The sequence below is a fragment of the Gopherus evgoodei genome, chromosome 1 (assembly GCF_007399415.2).
Source record: "Gopherus evgoodei ecotype Sinaloan lineage chromosome 1, rGopEvg1_v1.p, whole genome shotgun sequence".
Taxonomy (NCBI): domain Eukaryota; kingdom Metazoa; phylum Chordata; order Testudines; family Testudinidae; genus Gopherus; species Gopherus evgoodei.
In genome coordinates, this window is record NC_044322.1 from 184,288,321 (window position 1) to 184,307,259 (window position 18,939).

The 18,939-nt window shown below is 38.4% G+C and overlaps 1 protein-coding gene across 9 annotated transcripts in view; it reads right to left on the reverse strand.

Moving 5' to 3' along the window:
* Positions 1-18,939, reverse strand: part of GBE1 (1,4-alpha-glucan branching enzyme 1) — a 301,814-nt gene that overhangs the window by 66,736 nt on the left and 216,139 nt on the right. For all 9 annotated transcript variants that reach the window (XM_030580312.1, XM_030580342.1, XM_030580369.1 and 6 more), the window contains one exon: positions 16,683-16,854. In XM_030580312.1, coding sequence (XP_030436172.1) covers positions 16,683-16,854 — 172 coding nt within the window. The remainder of the gene's footprint in view (positions 1-16,682; positions 16,855-18,939) is intronic.

The window sequence follows — 18,939 nt, forward strand, 5'->3', positions numbered from 1 at the left end:
TCCTGTAGTGGCACCAGATCTTATGTAAAGGGGGTCATATAAGGTGTCTAAGACCAAGTTATGAGTTACTGGTTATGATTATGCTGTCTGTATGTCTGTATCATTTTGTAGTTAAGTTATAAGTATTGGCTCTATACTGTCTGTATTTCAAACTTGTGCTGTGTTACTGGGAAAGATCCCAGACAAGTGGGTGTTAGCTCTGCTTAGCCTGCTTGAAGGCCCATTAAGGACCATCAGCTACACAATTAACCCATCGAGAGGAGGCAGATACGCCTTGTGACTCAGCAGGGTGTGCAGAAACTGCCCCATGTGACTGCAAACTCCATTTTGCTGTAATTTTCCACAGTAAGGACAAAGAAGTGTTCTTACACCTGGAAGTGCCTATATAAGGCTGATGCCTCATCTCCATCTGGTCTTCAATCCTACTTCTTATCTCTGGAGGGACTTTGCTACAAACTGAAGCTCTGCACAAAGGACTGAATGACCCATCCCAGCGGGGGATGCTCCAGAGACTTGATTTGAACCTGCAGTTTACTCCATCACTGCTACAAACCTGAACTAAGAACTTTGCCATCACTGTATGTAATTGATTCCATTTAACCAATTCTAGCTCTCATCTGTATCTTTTTCCTTTTATGAATAAACCTTTAGATTTTAGATTCTAAAGGATTGGCAACAGTGTGATTTGTGGGTAAGATCTGATGTGTATATTGACCTGGCTCTGGGGCTTGGTCCTTTGGGATCGAGAGAACCTCTCTCTTTTACTGGGGTGTTGGTTTTCATAACCATTCATCCCCAGGACGGGTGGCACTGATGGTGATACAGGAAGACTGGAGTATCTAAGGAAATTGCTTGTGTGACTTGTGGTTAGCCAGTGGGGTGAAACCGAAGTCATTTTTGTATGGCTGGTTTGGTTTGCCTTAGAGGTGGAAAAACCCCATCCTAGGGCTGTAACTGCCCTGTTTAAGCAATTGGTTCTGAATTGGCACTCTCAGTTGGGTCCCACCAGAACCGCATCGTCACACAGCCCTAACCCCATAAATGCTACTTCGCTTTCCTCTGAGACACTATTAGAAAATATAATAATAAGGAAACTGACATAATAGAATGTCAGTTTAGCAACCCCAAACCCTGACTATATATGCCCTACTTCTTTTCTCCTTGGGACAGAGCCATGAACTTAAATATCTATCTAAAGTTCTCTTGGATCAATACAGAAATATTAAATAAATCTATACTACCTACAAATATAAATACAAATAAAAAAAATCCAGCAGAATGAATTTGTTTTGCAAGGATCAGTAAACTGTGGCTGAAATTACTCAAATTATTATTAATTATTATTAAGGTAATTTAAAGTGAAAAGATTTTTCTCTGAAGCATGAGGATGGATGACTAGTTGATGAAGCCTGTTTTGTGGAAATTAACTGCCATAAAAAGTTACAGTCACTAACATGGCAAAGAGTCCATTGTTATTGATTTCTGCAAACAAAGTAGCAGAAGTTCCAAATATAAACTAAGTTTCCACAAATTAAATACTGACTCAATTTAAATTAATTTAGCCATTATACTTGTGTATTTTACCAATCCAAAAACTTTGAACTGTAAGAAAAATATTTTTATTTAAAAGCCACTGGAATGTTTTGCCTTGTAGAATTAAAAAGCATTTTTGTTCATAAGAGTTTTTAAAGTTCTAATTGCCTTTCAGTTAGGGTGAGCATCAGAATTTTTTTTTGAGCGAATAGCATAGCTGCCAAAATTAGGGATTGATGTCACAGCAATGGAAAAAACCCCTTCTGTCCCTGTAGGAAACATTCTATGCTAGAATAATGCGGGATGGGGAGGGATAGCTCAGTGGTTTGAGCATTGGCCTGCTAAACCCAGGGTTATGAATTCAATCCTTGAGGGGGTCATTAAGGGATCTGGGGCAAAAATCTGTCACAGACAGTACTTGGTCCTGCTGTGAAGGCAGAGGACTGGACTCAATGTCCTTTCAAGGTGCCTTCCAGCTCTATCAGATAGGTATATCTCCATATAAAAAAAGCATAGCTGCAGCACTGTAGCTGTGCCACTATAACAACAGAACTGAAGACATGGCCTTTTTAAAAAAACAACAAAAAAAACTCCTGCGGTCTTCTCAATAGGCCACTAAGGAATAAAGCAATGCTTGACAAATTATCCAATAGGTAGTAAAAATACATTTTAGTTTTCATTTTCTCTGAAACGCTTTCTAATACCTCACTGGCACATCTGCCCAATATAGGGGTAAAACTGTCCACAACAGAGAGGGATAGCTCAGTGGTTTGAGCATTGGTCTACTAAACCCAGGGTTGTGAGCTCAATCCTTGAGGGGTCCGCTTAGGGATCTGGGGCAAAAATCAGTACTTGGTCCTGCTAGTGAAGGTAGGGGGCTGGACTCAATGACCTTTCAAGGTCCCTTCCAGTTCTAGGAGATAGGTATATCTCCTATTTATTTTATTTATTTTAATCCCTTCTAGACCACCTTTGCCTTAATTCTTTATGTAACCACTGCTATATTGTACAGATACTTGCAAGCATAATATACTAAGTGTGTATTTAGTTGGGAAGGAGGTATCAGTACATGTGAGGCCTCCACTAGGGCCAAGCATCCAGAGATTGAACAAACTAGGATTTTCCAGCACAAATTGACCGTCATGATCAGCCCCTTTATCATCATTATCCAGGGCTATCAACCCTTACACATTTAAGAGGTTACATCTAATAGACCTGAACAAGCTTCAAAACTCTCAGCATCACACTGGGGGTTGAGGGGAGGGAAGAGGAGGAGTAACACTGCATTCTGGTCCCAATGCTAAGACCACCATAGACCATCAGGCAGAAATGAAGGGTACAGATGGAGGACACATGGGGAAAAGAAGAGAGAGCACGATGATAAAGCAGAGGCGAAAAGAGTGGCCAGATCAAACAAACAAACAAACAAACAAACAAAATGTCTTGAAGAAACAAAGCATTCTGTAGAAAAAAACCACTGTCTTGAAAAGTTGCAAAATTATAGAAGACTCAGTCTGACGCAAACCAAAACACAGAGTACGGTTGGGTGAATAATGTTTCCTCCCCCCCCCCCGCCCCATTTGCTGGCAATCCTAAGAAATAAACCATTTGGGATCAAACAAAAAACATTTTAAGTTTTTTTTTCTTTTAGTAAAAGTAATTTCTAATTCAGACATTTCTAATTGAAGCATTTTGTTTAGAAAATGTCAAACTGAAACATTTAGATTCCATCATGACCTAGAGGGATGATTTGGCAAAACTGACATACATTAGCAAAACATTTTGCTGTAACTCGAAATCTGCATGTTGGTGAAAAAAGTTTTGGTTGAAAAATTTCACCTAGATCCAATCAAGATGAATGTAGAAGGGTAAGAATAATATAGAAAGAGAAAAGGAAAAGGAAAAGGAAAGATTATTTATATAGTAAGTATGTTTTATGAAATTTGTGAGTGCACACATCTGTGAATTAACTGTTCTGGCTACTCTAGCCTACTTAAAAGTGAAAATTTTCCCTGACAGGGAGGAGGGAGTTGAGTTTGGGTTCCTCAATCAACATTATTAACTAACTATTATTAACATTACTTTCTGAGAAGCTGGCAGCCTTTATAAAGAGCTGCACACAAATAAGCACCAACTGGTGGAAAAAAACCCAAACAACCTGCCTTGTTCACTAAAATAAAATCCACACAAAATAAGAACAAAGAAAAGCACGAGCCAGATAGATTTTATTTTCACTCTTTCACCAACACTTCACGCTCCCCTCTCCATTCTGTGCCTCCCAAATTAACTAAGAAAAAAGGTGTGTTCTTTAGCACTGCTTGGTTTCAACAAAACTTTTCTCAGGAATGTTTCCATGGTCCAGGATGGATTTCTGGTCAAAAAGAGAGAAGCTCCTATCCCACAACTTTCTATAGCCTAGTGGTTAGGGCAGTCTTGTGGGAGACCCAAGTTCAAGTCCCTGGCCTGAATCAGGCAGAGCAAGGAGCAAAACCCAGGTCTCCCACATCCCAGATGAGTGTGCTAACCACAGGACTAGAGAGTTAATCAGGATCTTTCTGGCTCTGAGACTATTTAGCTATTCATAAAGAGTGGAAGTGCTCCAAAAGGAGAGATTGAGACATACCCAGCCAAGAAGAGCCAACAGTTTCTCCTACCTTATAAAGCAACACTGATTTAGGGAATTAAATGACAACACTGAGGTGAACAAACTCCAAACTATTAGAAACCAACAGGTCCAAATCCATGTTAGAACTTGTGTATGATCTTTTATGTAGTAAAAACAACATGTTAGCTGCTAAGCCATGTCCCACAATTACAGTTCCAGTGAATTATAACAGAAGATTAGTTCTCTTTGGCTCTGCATTGCCTTTCGCAGAACACTGTCTGAAGGGTTTTTTCCCATTTTTGGTTGTATTGGTTGCTTTAGTTTTGTTTGAGTTAAGTTGCTCAGGATCAAAGGGGGGAAATTTAGTTCACTTCTCCCCTCCTTCTGAAAAAGCTGGGTCTCTGCAGTTGGCAGAAGCATAATCAAGAAGGAACTTTTCCTCCTGAGTAATTTGGTCTAGCCAGGACCATAAACTTCAATTTATACAACATGAAAATAGCAAAGACAGCAAAAGTTCACTCTCTTTTCTAATTGGTTTATTTCCCTTTATCACACATAGATCTGGAGGCTGACCAGGCCATACACTCTGTACTCAGCCTAGGGACTTCCTGGTTTTCCCCTAATCATTTTTGGCAGTACACTCTATATCTCCATGGTACTGATAACTTCCTCTTATCTATGTAATATCTTCCAGTTTAGACACATTCTGTGGTCAAAATATCAACTCTGTTCTACACAACAGCTGCAAGCATAATTGATCAAGTTTACACAAAGATAAGGCAGCAAGGCAACACACATGGAAAGCACAGTTAGGCCAAAGCCAGCCAGCTTAGCAAAAGTGTTAGCCTATCCTGTCCAAACATAACGTGACCCATACTCTATGATGCTGCTGCCAACACTGAAAGGTTCTTGTTTCACCTGTTCTTAATAACCTTCAATGTCAGGGATTCCACAAACTTCCTTAGTAACCTGTTCGAGTGCTTACCCATTATTACCATTAGAATTTCATCGTCCCCCTCCAATACGGTGATCCAATAGCTCTGCATTGCTGCATATTAAGCCTACTACTTGTGGTCCTACCATCAATTGACATGGAGAGCAATTGCAGGGCTGAGGGCAGGTTTGGGCCACGATGAAAAATTTTTTTCAGGTCCCCCCAGCAAGGGCTGATCGGCTAAACAGGGCCCACGAAGCCGGGCCCCCTTCCGGACCACTAGGCCCTGGAAATTTGTACCGGCTTCCCCCTCCTGTCCCCGTCAGCCCTGAGCGATTGATCATAGTCCTCTTTACAAGAGCCTCTAACATATTTGAAGACTTATCAGGTCCCCTCTCAGTCTTTTCTCAAGACTAAACAAGCTCAGTTTTTTTAACCTTTCCTCATAGGCTAGGTTTTCTAAACCTTTTACAGTGGACCCTCAGAGTTATGATACCAGTATTATGAACCAACTGGTCAAATACACGTCTCATTTGGAACTGAAAGTACACAATCAGGAAGCAGAGATTAAAAAAATAGATAAATAAACTGCAAATACTGTATAGTATGGTACTTTGTTAAATGTAAACTATTAAAAAAAATAAAGGGAAAGATAAAAGATTTCACAAGGTAAACTGTTTTTGTGCTTGTTTCATTTAAATTAAGATGGTTAAAAACAGCATTTTTCTTCTGCATAGTAAAGTTTTAAAGCTGTATTAAGTCAATGTTCAGTTGTAAACTTTGGAAGGAACAACCATATTGTTTTGTTCGGTTACAAACAACCTCCATTTCTGAGGTATTTGTATCTTTGAGGTTCTACTGTATCATTTTTGTTGCTCTCCCAAATCTAATCATATATTTCTTACATGTGTTAGAGTAGACAAACAGTGTTACAGATCAGTATCACTGCTATTAGTGTATGAGGCAAAAATATTTATCTTATGTACCCAAGGCAAAGAAAGTAACAAGCCCTGGCCTAGGCATTTTTCTCTGGTGCACTGGTGCTTCCAGTTTTGAAACAGAAATTTTTTGATATTTGAATGTGCTTAGAAATCAGGTTTTAGGTGGGAGTTGAGGGAGAAAGGATTTCCAACCTTCTCCTCCCATTTATTATTTTAAAAGATCAATCTTGTTCTACTACTTCCCTGCTAGTCTCCAGCATTTGCTTCAGGCAACTTTTAAAAAGATGTTGGTTCCAGTGAAGTCTCAATAAACAGACATCACAATAATTTGCACTTCGACAGAACTTTCCAGCTAAGAATCTGAAAGCAATTAATTAAGCGTCACAATACCAGTATGGAGGTATACAGCCATGTCATTTTTGAGAAGAGTAGTTGCGGCACAAACAATTTAAGTAATTTGTTCAAAAGAACACAAAGTTTCTCACAGCTTGGAACAGAGTTCAGACAGCAGGACTCCTTGGCCCACATTTTAACCAGAAGTTCATCCTTCCTGTCAGAACAAAGTGAAGTTAGGTACTTAATATACCCAGTAGCTCAAAGTGTGTTTTGCGAGGTGTCGTGAATGTAGGGGAAAAGGTAGCAACCTTTATGCATGCCAGCCCATTCAGTAGCATAAAATCCCTCCTGGGCAGCTCTACTGGATTGCCTTCCCTGTAAAGAGTTAAGCAGTTCAAATAACCTAGTTGGCACCTGACCTGAAGGACCAATGAGGAAAGAAGATACTTTCAAATCTGTCGGGGAAGGATTTGTTTTGTTGTTCTGTGTGTTGTTCCCTCTCGACAGAGGGAGAAGCCAAGCAGTGCCAACTGACTCTCACAATGTTAAGCAAGCATTCACAGAGGTTAAAAGTCTTATTGGATTGCACTTCAGATTACCTCATTTTTGCTTCCCATGAGTCTATGTATTTTTCATCTTCTGGCATTCACTTTACATAGTACACTATTTAAACTTCCTGAATTTAATAGCTGTATGCACATCACAGCAGCACTATAGTTTCCTTTGGTTGATTCTTAATGGGCCCTTCAAACTTTTATTTTTATTGGAAATTTTAATCAATCAAACACAACATTACTACACAGCTTTCACTGTTCCTCTCCTTTCCTTTCCCTAGTCCCTTACTCCCTCCCCTCACATTGCAATTAAAGAAAAAACACCTACTACATAGGTAGCAAAGCTGTGCCTGTTCTTCACCATACTTGTTCATTTGTCTGTGTTTCCCTGTCCCTTGATCCTTCATCCATTTGCATCTGAAGGGTTCATAATCTAAAGAAGAGCCATCATCTCTTTTCTAGATTTGTACAGATACAAACACAATGGGCTCCATTCCTACATGGAGTGTTTGGACACTAACAAATATTAGCACTACAATGCCATTATCTCTTTTGCCTCTTGTAACAAATTGGGAGATATCTGCATTATTCTTATGTGTCTGACAGTTTCCCTGTTCGATTTTGTATTTAATTACTTATTAAGCAAAAAGGTTAAGTCACACTGGAACTGGGGGTTGGCTTTTTGGCAGGAAATGAAACAATGACACAGATAAGGCACTCTGTCAGATACCCAGCTTCACAGGGTTCAAGATAACAATAGCTGGGCCATCAGTTGTGGGGAGAAGCTATTTAATTGGTTTCATCCAAGTTTGGATGTTTTCCTCTTCCCAAGGCTAAGCTTGAGCTCAAAAGAGACCTAAAACCTCAGATGCTAGGAAAAGGAGGGTTTGTTTGGGGGGGAAATGAGCTGAGTGTGCAAATGAAAACAAAAAACAAAAACAAAAATGGACAGGCTGGGAGGACACAGTAACAGAGGGAACAGGCCATGAGCATTGCCTCCCACTCAGAGATAGGGAAGAAGTAGACCCACCTGAATTACAGATAAGAAGGTTGAGCTTATATGAGGAAATGTGAGTCGGTCTCTGTTACTTTAAATCCATCTTTCAAAGTGCAGCATACCTTTTGGCAAAATAAAGCATGCTTTGTCTTGAAAAAACTGTTTCTGTATCACTGCTAATGTTCATAGTCACAGGATCCTACAGGAAAACTCTCCCAGTGCCAAGCCTATTGGGCCTAATAAATAACACACCTGGCAAGCAGAGGGCTGTAATGCAAGTTCTGGTCCAAGCATGGGCAAATTGTGGAATTCCACCCAGAACAGGTAAAGGCCTAAGGTATGACACTCGTTGATGGTGCAAATGGTGAGACCCCAAAAAGGAACAGCGATGGATAGTCATGGCATTTCTCACTGACAACCTGTTGAACAATAAAACTGCTTCCTCATTTATTTTAAATGGACTGAGACTCAAATCCATTTATTTGAATGAATCCCAGCATGAATCCATACCAGTTAGCACTGACAAACAACTTGAGAAAGCAATACTTAATTAGAACCCCAATTGCTAAATCTTCACCTCCCACACATAAAATTGCTACACTGAAAAATATATCATGTACTGTACTATTTCTTTTTCCACTAAACATACATTAAGACTATTCAGCTACCATGAGCTGAAGTGCAGGACTGCTTATCTTAAAGATTTCTTAAGTGTAAAATAAGAATAATTCATTTTAAGTTTTGCAAACAAGTGTTTGTGAAGTTTTAGTCAAACTATACCATCTACTCTCTTTCAAACTTATATTTTTTTTAACCAAAGATAATACGTTTGTCTCTTATTTAATAATTAAATTTATCTAAGAGAAAGCAGGATTATGAACAAAGACTACCCACACTGATTAAATGAGAATTTTTGGTAATATGAATGCTGACCAGCAGTAATATTGATGAGGCTGGCAATAACCTGCAACTAACTGATATGATCATACCTGTTTCTAATGTTACCCTGTCCTCCCACCCACCTCCCATTAATTTGATTATTGACATATTGCAGAGTTTGTCAAACAGGGGTCACCGCTTGTTTAGAGAAAGCCCCTGGTGGGCTGGGCCATGTGTTTACCTGCCCCATCCACAGGTTCGGCCGATCGTGGCTCCCACTGGCCGCGGATTGCTGTTCCGGGCCAATGGAAGCTGCTGGCCTGGAATAGTGATCCGTGGCCAGCGAGAGCCGTGATCGGCTGAACTTGTGGATGAGGTAGGTAAACACACCAGCCCAGCCCGCCAGGGGCTTTCCCTACACAAGCGGTGACCCCTGTTTGACAAACTCTGACATATTGTGTATCATCTAAATCCAAGGCTGTGAACTCCAAGGCAGGAATTGTCTGTGTTACTTATTTGTAAAGTGTTTATCATGATAGGGCACAAATCTCTATTTGGAACTCCTAAGTGCTACCATAGTAGAAAAAATAAAATAGCATGGACCAGATGTTTATTACTTGAGCATCCTAAAGAACTAAACTACATTTTGTAAGTTAGGAAATTCAGCGATATCAGACTCTTGAAAACACAGTAACTTCTCAAAAACAAAGGAATCAAACATCTAAAAGGGGAAATCTGGAAAAAAAAACAACAGTGAGGATATCGGCTTATTTCACTAGTTTAAATCTTTCTCAGGAATAGCAACTAGGTGAGAGCTAATCTGGCATTTATAAGCAGCTGTACACAGAGAAAGCCAGGCTTATTTATTTTTTCCAGCTGCCCCTTTAGGCTGTTTTGAAGTATATTACAATTGTATGCATAATGTATTTCAATTATATGCAAAAGTGCACACCCATGGATATATAAAATTAAAAAAACAAACAAAAAAAACCCCACAACAGTAAAAATACTTGTGCCACTGAATAAAATCACCAACCACAAAGACCTGCAGGACACTATCTTTCAAAAGCAATTTTTGAAAAACAAACTGCCATTTCTGTCAGCATCTTCATGGTATTGAAGGATGTGTGGAAAAGACAGAAGCAGATGAAAAGAACGTGAATTGCTAAACTACTGACATGCTGACTAAGAGCAGAACGTTTACAAGAAGAATGGCTGTATCCTGTAAAGTCCCTAATACAGTAGGCAAGATTAATTTGCCCTCTCACAGTAGCTAAACAGCACTAATATGTCTTAGGAGCCTGTTAAAATCTCAGCCTGGTATGGGAGTGGTGATGAACAAGCTCCAATTAAAGTGAGATTATGGCTCACCGCCTCTACTTCAGAGCAGAGAAACAGACATTCCCCACACTAAATAAGTATTATAGAATCCCTCCCTCTTAACTGTAAATTGATCTTTCAGAGACAGTACATATCCCATTACAGAGTGTTCTTGGATTATCATCCTCACATTCATCCAGAATAAGCATATGCAACTATTTTTCCTTTCTAAAACAAGCCTTTAGAAGAGCCAGATGGATGCCTAAAGCCACAGTGATTACTTGCAAAGCTGTAGACAGAACTGAGAAACAGGATACAAAAGGGAAGAATGTTCCTGAGGGTTTGTATTATGAAGAGACCAATTTACAAATCTTACACAATTGTCCCTATTCTCATTCAAGTTTTCATGTGTCAATGCACATGAATTGAGATTTAAGCAGTAGGGAACACAGGGAGGGAAAGGAGAGTGCCTGCAAATGATAATTGGATATCCAGAACCATGAAAAACAAGGCAAAAAGAGATATTGGTAACTTAGCTACCAGTGTACAGAAACACTGGCTGCTTATTGATAGAGGGGTATTCAACCTGAGAAGTCATATCAAAGACCTCTTGGAGAAAGCTGCTAAATGGACTTAGTGAAAGACTAGCAATATCTTTAGGTCACAACCTTCAGATACATCCCATAGGAAACTCTGTTTCTGTCAAAAACTGTGGCACTTGACTGCCATACAGAGTTCTCTGAATTCTAAAACGTCGGTCTGACGGGTGCTGTAGTTCTTTGTTTAGACCTTCAAACAGAAATTAAGATAGTCCCGAGGGGAGCTTGGAGCAAAGCCAGACTTAGCTTCTCACCAACAGAAAAACATATCCCAGGTGCACTGATCGGCTGTGACAGGAGCTAACACATGAGATTGTGAAAGGGTTTTTATATTCTGAAGTAAATACCCGAGTGAACACGCAGGTAGTTTTGGTGCACTTGACACTTAGCTGAGCTGTAAATTGCTGACTCCAGAACCTTTGTTTCAGGAGTTAAGTCACTGTGGCTATGAGGACCAAAGTAGAAATTTTAAGAGTCCTGCTTCAGATATGGATTTATGTAAGCATTTCAGTATTGTTGGAGAGATCGCAAGAAATACAAGGAGAGAACTTCAACTTCACCCCCCATCATACTAGAAGACTCTCACTGCTCATTCTCCTCCCCAGGATTCGTTCTAGGAGGCTGCTTTCCCTGACACAACAAATATACAAAAATAAAACAAACAAACAAAATCTAAAAACACAGCTATTTCAGCTTATTTTATTTGCTTGAATAGACAGCATGACAATTATTTTAAGCGTAGTAGATAGTAGGCACTCTGGACTTCTGTGTTCCCTTCCATTATCTATTGTAGTTTTCTGTTTTTACATAAGTACATTTTATCAAATATTACATTTACTAAAAATTTCACTCACACTACAAGCATACACAGTATTAAGCTCTCAATCAGCCTGCACTGACATTCCAAATTTAACATGCAAAGTCGACTTCCTGCAGTTTTTCTAACCTTATGATGCCAATACATGGCAGTGACATCTCTAATTTAGTAGAAACATTTTCCAGACACCTCCCTCCTTAGCTAGTGTACTTATTATTGTGAAAGGACAAGCTGATGTAACTTATTTCTATTTTGATTCCTGCATTCCTATATTTAACAAATATTTATTACCTTCATTTTTCTGCACTGTCAGAAAACACTTTATTGAAAACAAAGTTGTTCAAGCTGAATAAAAAGCTTATTAAACATGCAAAAATTATTTCACATTATCTGTGATATTTAATATAGCGTATAAACTTCAGAGAGCATAAGAACGTAAGAATGGTCATGCTGGTCAAACCATTGGTCCATCTAGTCGAATATCTGCAGCAGTCAGTGTCAGAGGTTTCAGAGGGATTGGACAGAACAAGGAAATCATTAAATGATCAGTCCGATCATTCAGTCCTAGCCTCTGGCAGTCAGAGGCTTATGGACACCCAGGGCATGGAATTGTGTCCCTCACCATCTTGGCTAATAGCCACTCAGGGACCTATCCTCCCTGAACTTGTCTAATTCTTTATTGAACCCAGTCATATTTTTGACCTTCAAAACATCCCCAGCACAACGAATGCCACGGGTTGACTGTGCATTGTGTGAAGAAGTACTTCCTTTTGTTTTTTTCAAACCTGCTGTCTATTCATTTAATTGGGTGACAGCTGGTTCTTATGTTATGTGAAAGGATAATACTTGCCTAGTCACTTTCTCCATACCATTCATGATTTTATAGACCTTGGTAATATCCCCCTGAGTGGTCTCTTTTTTAAGAGGAACAGTCCCAGTCTTTTTAATCTCTTCTTATATGAACACTGTTCCATACCCATAATCTTTATTTTTGGACCCTTTCTGTACCTTTTCCAATGTGAATACATCTTTTTAGAAATGGGGTGACCACAACTGCATACAGTATTCAAGATGTGGGCACAGCATGGATTTATGAAGTAGCATTATGATATTTTCTGTATTATCTCTACCTTTCTTAATGGTTCCTAACATAGTTAGCTTTTTTGACTGCCATTGCACATTGAGCAGATGTTTTCAGAGAACTACACACAGTGACTTTAGGATCTCTTTCTTGAGTGGTAAAAGCTAATTTTACCACAACATTTTGTATGTATAGTTGGGGTTATATTTTCCAATGTGCATTACTTGAATACATAACACTGAATTTCATCTGCCATTTTGTGGCCCTATCACCCAGTTTTGAGAGATCCCTTTGTAACTCTACACAGTCAGTTTGGACTTACCTATTGAGTAAAATTTAGCATGGTCTGCAAATTTGCCACTTCATTGTTTATCCTCTTTTCAGATCATTTATGAATAAGTTAAGGAACACTGATCCTAGCACAGATCCTTGGGGGATCCTGCTGTTTACCACTTTCCATTGTGAAAACTGAACATTTATTCCTACCTTTTGTTTCCTATCTTTTAAACAGTTAATGATTTATGAGAGGACTGTTCTTTCTATCCCACAACTGCATACTTTGTTTAAGAACTTTTGGCATGGGACCTTGTCAAAGGCTTTCTGAAAGTCCAAATACACTATATCATTGGATCACACTTGTTCATATGTTTGTTGACCCCTCTACACATTCTAATACATTGGTGAGCAATGATTTCCCTTTACAAAAGCAATGTTGACTCTTCCCTAAAACATCATGTTCATTTGGTGTCTGATCACTGTTCTTTATAATAGTTTCAACCAGTTTGTCTGGTACTGAAGTTAGGTATACCAGCCTGTAATTGCCAGGATTGTTTATTTTTAAATGCTCCAGAGGCAAACAGATAAATAAATAAATTAGCGTTACATTAGCTATCCTCCAGTTACATGGTACAGAGGCTGATTTTAGTGATAGGCAAAGGTTTCTAACTATCAAAGGAGTGAAGTTTTGTAACAGCCTTCCAAGGAGAGCAGTGTACAGCACAGCAAAAAGTCTAACTGCTTTAATATTAAGCTTGACAAATTTAAGGAGGGGATGGTATGATGAGATTGCCTAAGGCATCATGTAACTGATCTGCAACTGTTAACAGCAAATATCTCCAACAGCCGTTGATAGGACACTAGATCAGGAAGTTTCTGAGTTACTACAGAAAATTCTTTCCTAGGTGTCTGGATGGTGGGTCTTGCCTGCATGCTCAGGATCTAATTGATCACCATATTTGGGGTTGGGAAGGAACTTTTCCCTGGATCAGATTGGCCGAGACCCTGGGAGGTTTTAGATTCTATTACTTGAAGTCTTTAAATCATTATTTGAGGACTTCAGTAACTCAACCAGAGGTTATGAGTCTATTACAGGAGTGAGTGGGTGAAGTTCTGCGGCTTGCAATGTGCAGGAGGTCAGACTAGATGATCATAATGCTCCCTTCTGATCTTAAAGTCAACGAGCTTATCTGGTTCTGATGAATTTCATTAATGAATGTGTTCCAAACTCTCTACTGACACCTTCATCTGGTACGATTACTCAGATTTGTTACCTTAAAAAAAAAAAAAAAAAAAAAAAAAAGTTGTGATGAAGCAATCTCCCTCACATCCTCTCCAGTCAAGACTGATGTAAAGAATTCATTTAGCTTCTCCACAACGGACTTACCATCTTTGAGTGCTCCTTTGGCATTTTGATCATCATGGCCCCACTGATGGTTTAGCAGGCATCCTGGTTCTGATGTACTTAAAAACATTGTTGCTGTTTATTTTTGTGTCTTTTACTAGTTGCTCTTCAAATTCTTTTTTGGCCTGCCTAATTATACTTTTCCACTTGCCTCTAATCATCACTTTTAGACAGGGTGGCATTTTTTTTTTTTTGGTGGGGGCGGAACAGGGTTTTCTTGCTGTTTTTGTTTTTTTTTGTTTTTTTTGTTTTTAATTTGGAGTATATATTTAGTGTGAGTGTCTTTTATAGTGTTCTTAAAAAGTTTACATACAGTTTGGAGGCATTTCACTCCTGTGACTGTTCCTGTTAATTTCTGTTTAACGAGCCTGCTTGTTTTAGTGTAACTCCCCTTTTTTAAAATAAATGCTGCTGTCATGGGCGGGTTTATATGGTATGTCCCCTCTACAAGGATGTTTAAATTTAATTACAGTAGGGTTGCTATTACTGAGTGGTTCAGCTATATTCAACTCTTGGATCAGAACTTGTGCTCCACTTAAGACTAAATCAAGAATTGCCTCTTTCCTTGTGGGTTCCAGGACTAGCTGCTCCAAGAAGCAGTCATTAATGGTGTCAAGAATTTTTATGTTTGCATCCCATCTCAGGTGACATATACCCAGTCAATATGGGGAAAGCTGAAATGCCTCAATATTATTGGTTTTTTTGTTTATTTAGCCTTTCTAATCCCCCTGAGTATTACACAGTCACCATCACCATCCTGGTCAGGTGGTCAGCAGTATATTGCTGCTGCTATATTCTTATTATTCAAGCATGGAATTTCTATCCATAGAGTGTCTAGGTAGTTTGATTCATTTAAGATTTTTATTATATTTGACTTTTTGCTTTTTTATCATGTACTCTGCCATTCCCTCACCAGTGTGACCTATTTTGTCATATTTATACTCTGATATTACTAGTCCCATTGATTATCATTCCACCAAGTGATGCTTAGTAGATCAATATCCTCATTTAACACCAGGCACTTAAGTTCACCCATTTTAGCATTTAAACTTCTTGTATTTGCATATAAGCCATTATAAAATTTTGAAAATATTTAGCTGTATGCCTCATTCGACTTTCTCTTCAGCTCCTATCTGTACTGTAGCAACTTCTATTCTCTCCTCTTTGCTAGGATATAGAGTATTCCTTTTCATAAATCCTGCACTAAGAGACATCTCTATCTGAACTGCATGCTCCTTTGGACCAGTCAGCTTTCCCCCAGCCCTTAGTTTAAAACTCCTCTATGACATCTTTAGTTTTGCATGCCAACCCCCTTGTTTCCTTTTGGTTAAGGTGGAGACCATCCTTCCTCTACAGGCTCCTCCTTTCCAAAAAGGTTCTCCAGTTCCTAAAAAATCTAAAGCCCTCTTTCGAACATCATTGTCTCATCCACTCATTGAGACCCTGCAGTTCTAATTGGCTGACTGTGGAACTGCAAACATTTCAGAGAATGCTGCTATAGAGGTCCTGTACTTCAGTCTCTTACCTACCAGCTTAAATTAGGCCCCTAGGACCTCTCTCCTATCTTCCTCTATGTCATTGCTATCTACATATACCACAATCTCTTGTTCCTCCTCAGAACTGCACATAAGTCTAGATGTTCTTATTCCTTCATGAAGGAAACAATATATTGTATCCACCATAGATTATGTCCGCTATATCCATCACGAGGATGTAGATAGGTATTTGTGGTTCACATCATCTGCATGATGAAAATTGTGTGTGTGTGTGCGCACACACACACTATATTATACATATATATAAAAGTAATCAAAGGATGGAAATTAATTCACATGTTTAAGACTATACCCTCATGAGAATTAGTGAGTGTCTATAAGTAACCATTATAGTTGTCCTCAGCTTAAAAGTTGGTGGACAGCATGTACAGCTTTGAGAGTTAGAGGGACAGAGAAGGTAGGCAAGTCTTTTATCTGAAGAGTGTTTTTGTGTTTGTGAAACTCGTACTTCAATATTAAACTGAAGCAAACTCAGAGTTGCAACACAAATGATAATTTAAGTAATGGGAAGTTACTCACCTTGCAATAACTGAAGTTCTTTGAGATGTGTGTCCCTTTGGGTGCTCCTGTCACGTCAACTACTTTAACACTTTTTGAGATTAAAATATTTTTTGTAAACCCTAGAATGAATCAATTTAAATTTTCCTGTTGTAGGCTACACTACATCTTAAAAGAGACTATTGCCTTTTGAAACCAGATTAAAAAAAGTCAACTATGTAAAAATATATAAACTGAAATCTCCAACTCTGTGATAAATACTGCAATTGCAGGATGTTGCCAGGTCGTTTTACTTTATCACAAAGCCTACATGACAAAAGAAAATGGACACTTTTAGCTAAGATCACTTACCCATGAAGTTGAGATAGCCCTCTCCTCCAAGTGCATGAGTAATGAGGCGAATCATTTTATGAAGCTGTATTCCACGATCAATAACCGGAGTGAGAGGTGAAAGTACACTCATATTTGTATACATCTCTGCATCCATCAGCCAAAATGCCAACGTCTTATCACCAACAAGGGCCTGGAGTAACAAAGGAATGGGGGAGGGGGCAGGGTGGAGAGGAGAATCCTCAATGTGCCAAAAGAGCTTCTTAATGCAAATTGTTAAAAACAATGTGTGTTCTAGATCAAGTGACATGTACATTGGATTAACTATAATACGCTACAAGAGTTACATTTTAGGAGCCTCAGAGAAAACAAGACAGGAGACAAAGATTACTTAATAAAGTATCTGGAACAACATTCAAAAGGGATATTAACAGGGCTTCCAATTTAAGGATTCTTTAGTGAACAATGTGACTGCTTTGTGTACACATAGCTAAAGATATACAATTGTGTTTTTAGGATTTCAGCCCAGAGAGAAAAATTAGGCTTCCAATTCTATCTTAAATCAGCAATTGCATGAGGCTATTACTTCTGTTCAGATCAGCTTAGTTCAAGTTACCCCTTAATCTATAGTCGTAAACACTGCAAAATGTTTTGTCTGTTTAGCTGAAGATTTCCATTTGACTTATTCTGGAAGCCATTTCAAGCAGATTTTTCAGACAGGCTTACACATTCGCTTGATTTATTGGTCCAGTAGCAATTCCAACATTTAAGCCATTTATAAACTTAATTGTGTGTTAAGTAGGTATTCAAAAATGGAAATCTGAATTATCAAAATAATCTTCTTGTTTACAGATACCAGTAGATGCATTTTTATGTAAAGATGATTTAAATACAATTCTTATTACAGTACTTTAAATCCCTAATCCATTTTAGTAGCCTAGACAAAGGAAATCACTCTCACACACAAAGAGTTGACTGCCATACAAACTCAGATTTTGTATAACAGAACAATATGTAGTTAAGAGTAAGTAAATCAAAATGAGTACTCCACATATTTATATCGTACATGCTAAATGAGTGTTTTGCATGTATTGTGTTTTATATGCTACAATCCCCCCCAAGCACTGCATTTGACAGAACGGCTGTAAGAGAAACATGGTACTCAGTAAAGTAATTAACTTGATAACTACTGTACTTATGCCACAGGGTAAGTATTAGTCAATTCTGTGATTAGGGATTCCTTTCTCTCAGCCTACAGGAGAACCACCACAGAAATCTTTTGCATACCTGTACATAGCAGAGAAATGGAAAAAGCAGCCATAAGAATATTTTGAAAATTCAAAAATCCATTGAAATGCTGTATTGTGTAAATATTTCCCAAGATTTAGAATACACTTGTAACATATGCATTACACAACTATGGCATTATCCCCATTTTATAGCTCTAGAAATGGGGACATGCAAAAACTCTGGCCCCACTGAAGCCAGTGCAGTTTTGCCATTCATTTCAGTGGAACCAGGATTTCACTCAAAGTGCTTTGATGACAGAGCATAAGCATCAGAAGATCACTTGCTGTGTCCAGCAGATCAAGCAGCTGTTTAATGGGCGATGAAAAATGACTAGTTTTGTAGAAAGCACGTGTGAACATTGCAACTATCTATTCATTCAAATGCTACTAACGTTGCTGTTTCAGATACCCCCAAAGCTGTTGCCTCCACAGCTTGTTACTGGTACACTAAATCTTTATGCATAGATAGCACAGAATAGAGCATTCCTTCCATCAAGCATTGACTCTTATTCTAGAAAATAGCTTAGCTGGAACAAAAATATTGGCAAATCTATTGAAGAAAAGATTACTCAATTTATTGTTAAAAAACAAAAACAACAACAAAAAACCTTGCTAATGTCTATTTCTGTATAAAAACGATGTCCCATAAATGATGTCAAACCCAGTTTATTTTAGTACAACTTTCAACTGCACATCCAAGGATTGATGCAAATATACTATTTTGTGTGTTCACAGACAGCTATAATTTGGGTTGAAACAGTCCAATTTCCATTTTATACCCTATTTTTAACTTTCCTTTTCTCCTTTATACAATATGTTGGGTAGTTAAAAACACTATGTTGGAAAGCAAGCCATTTTCCCAGTAAATAAGTTCAAACTAAGGTAATAAAAGTAAAAGCTTATCTCAATTTTCGCAGTATAAATGGATTTTTTTTAAATGTCTGCCATCCAGTTATGACTTTTAAGATGGAAAACAAAAAAACTGAAGC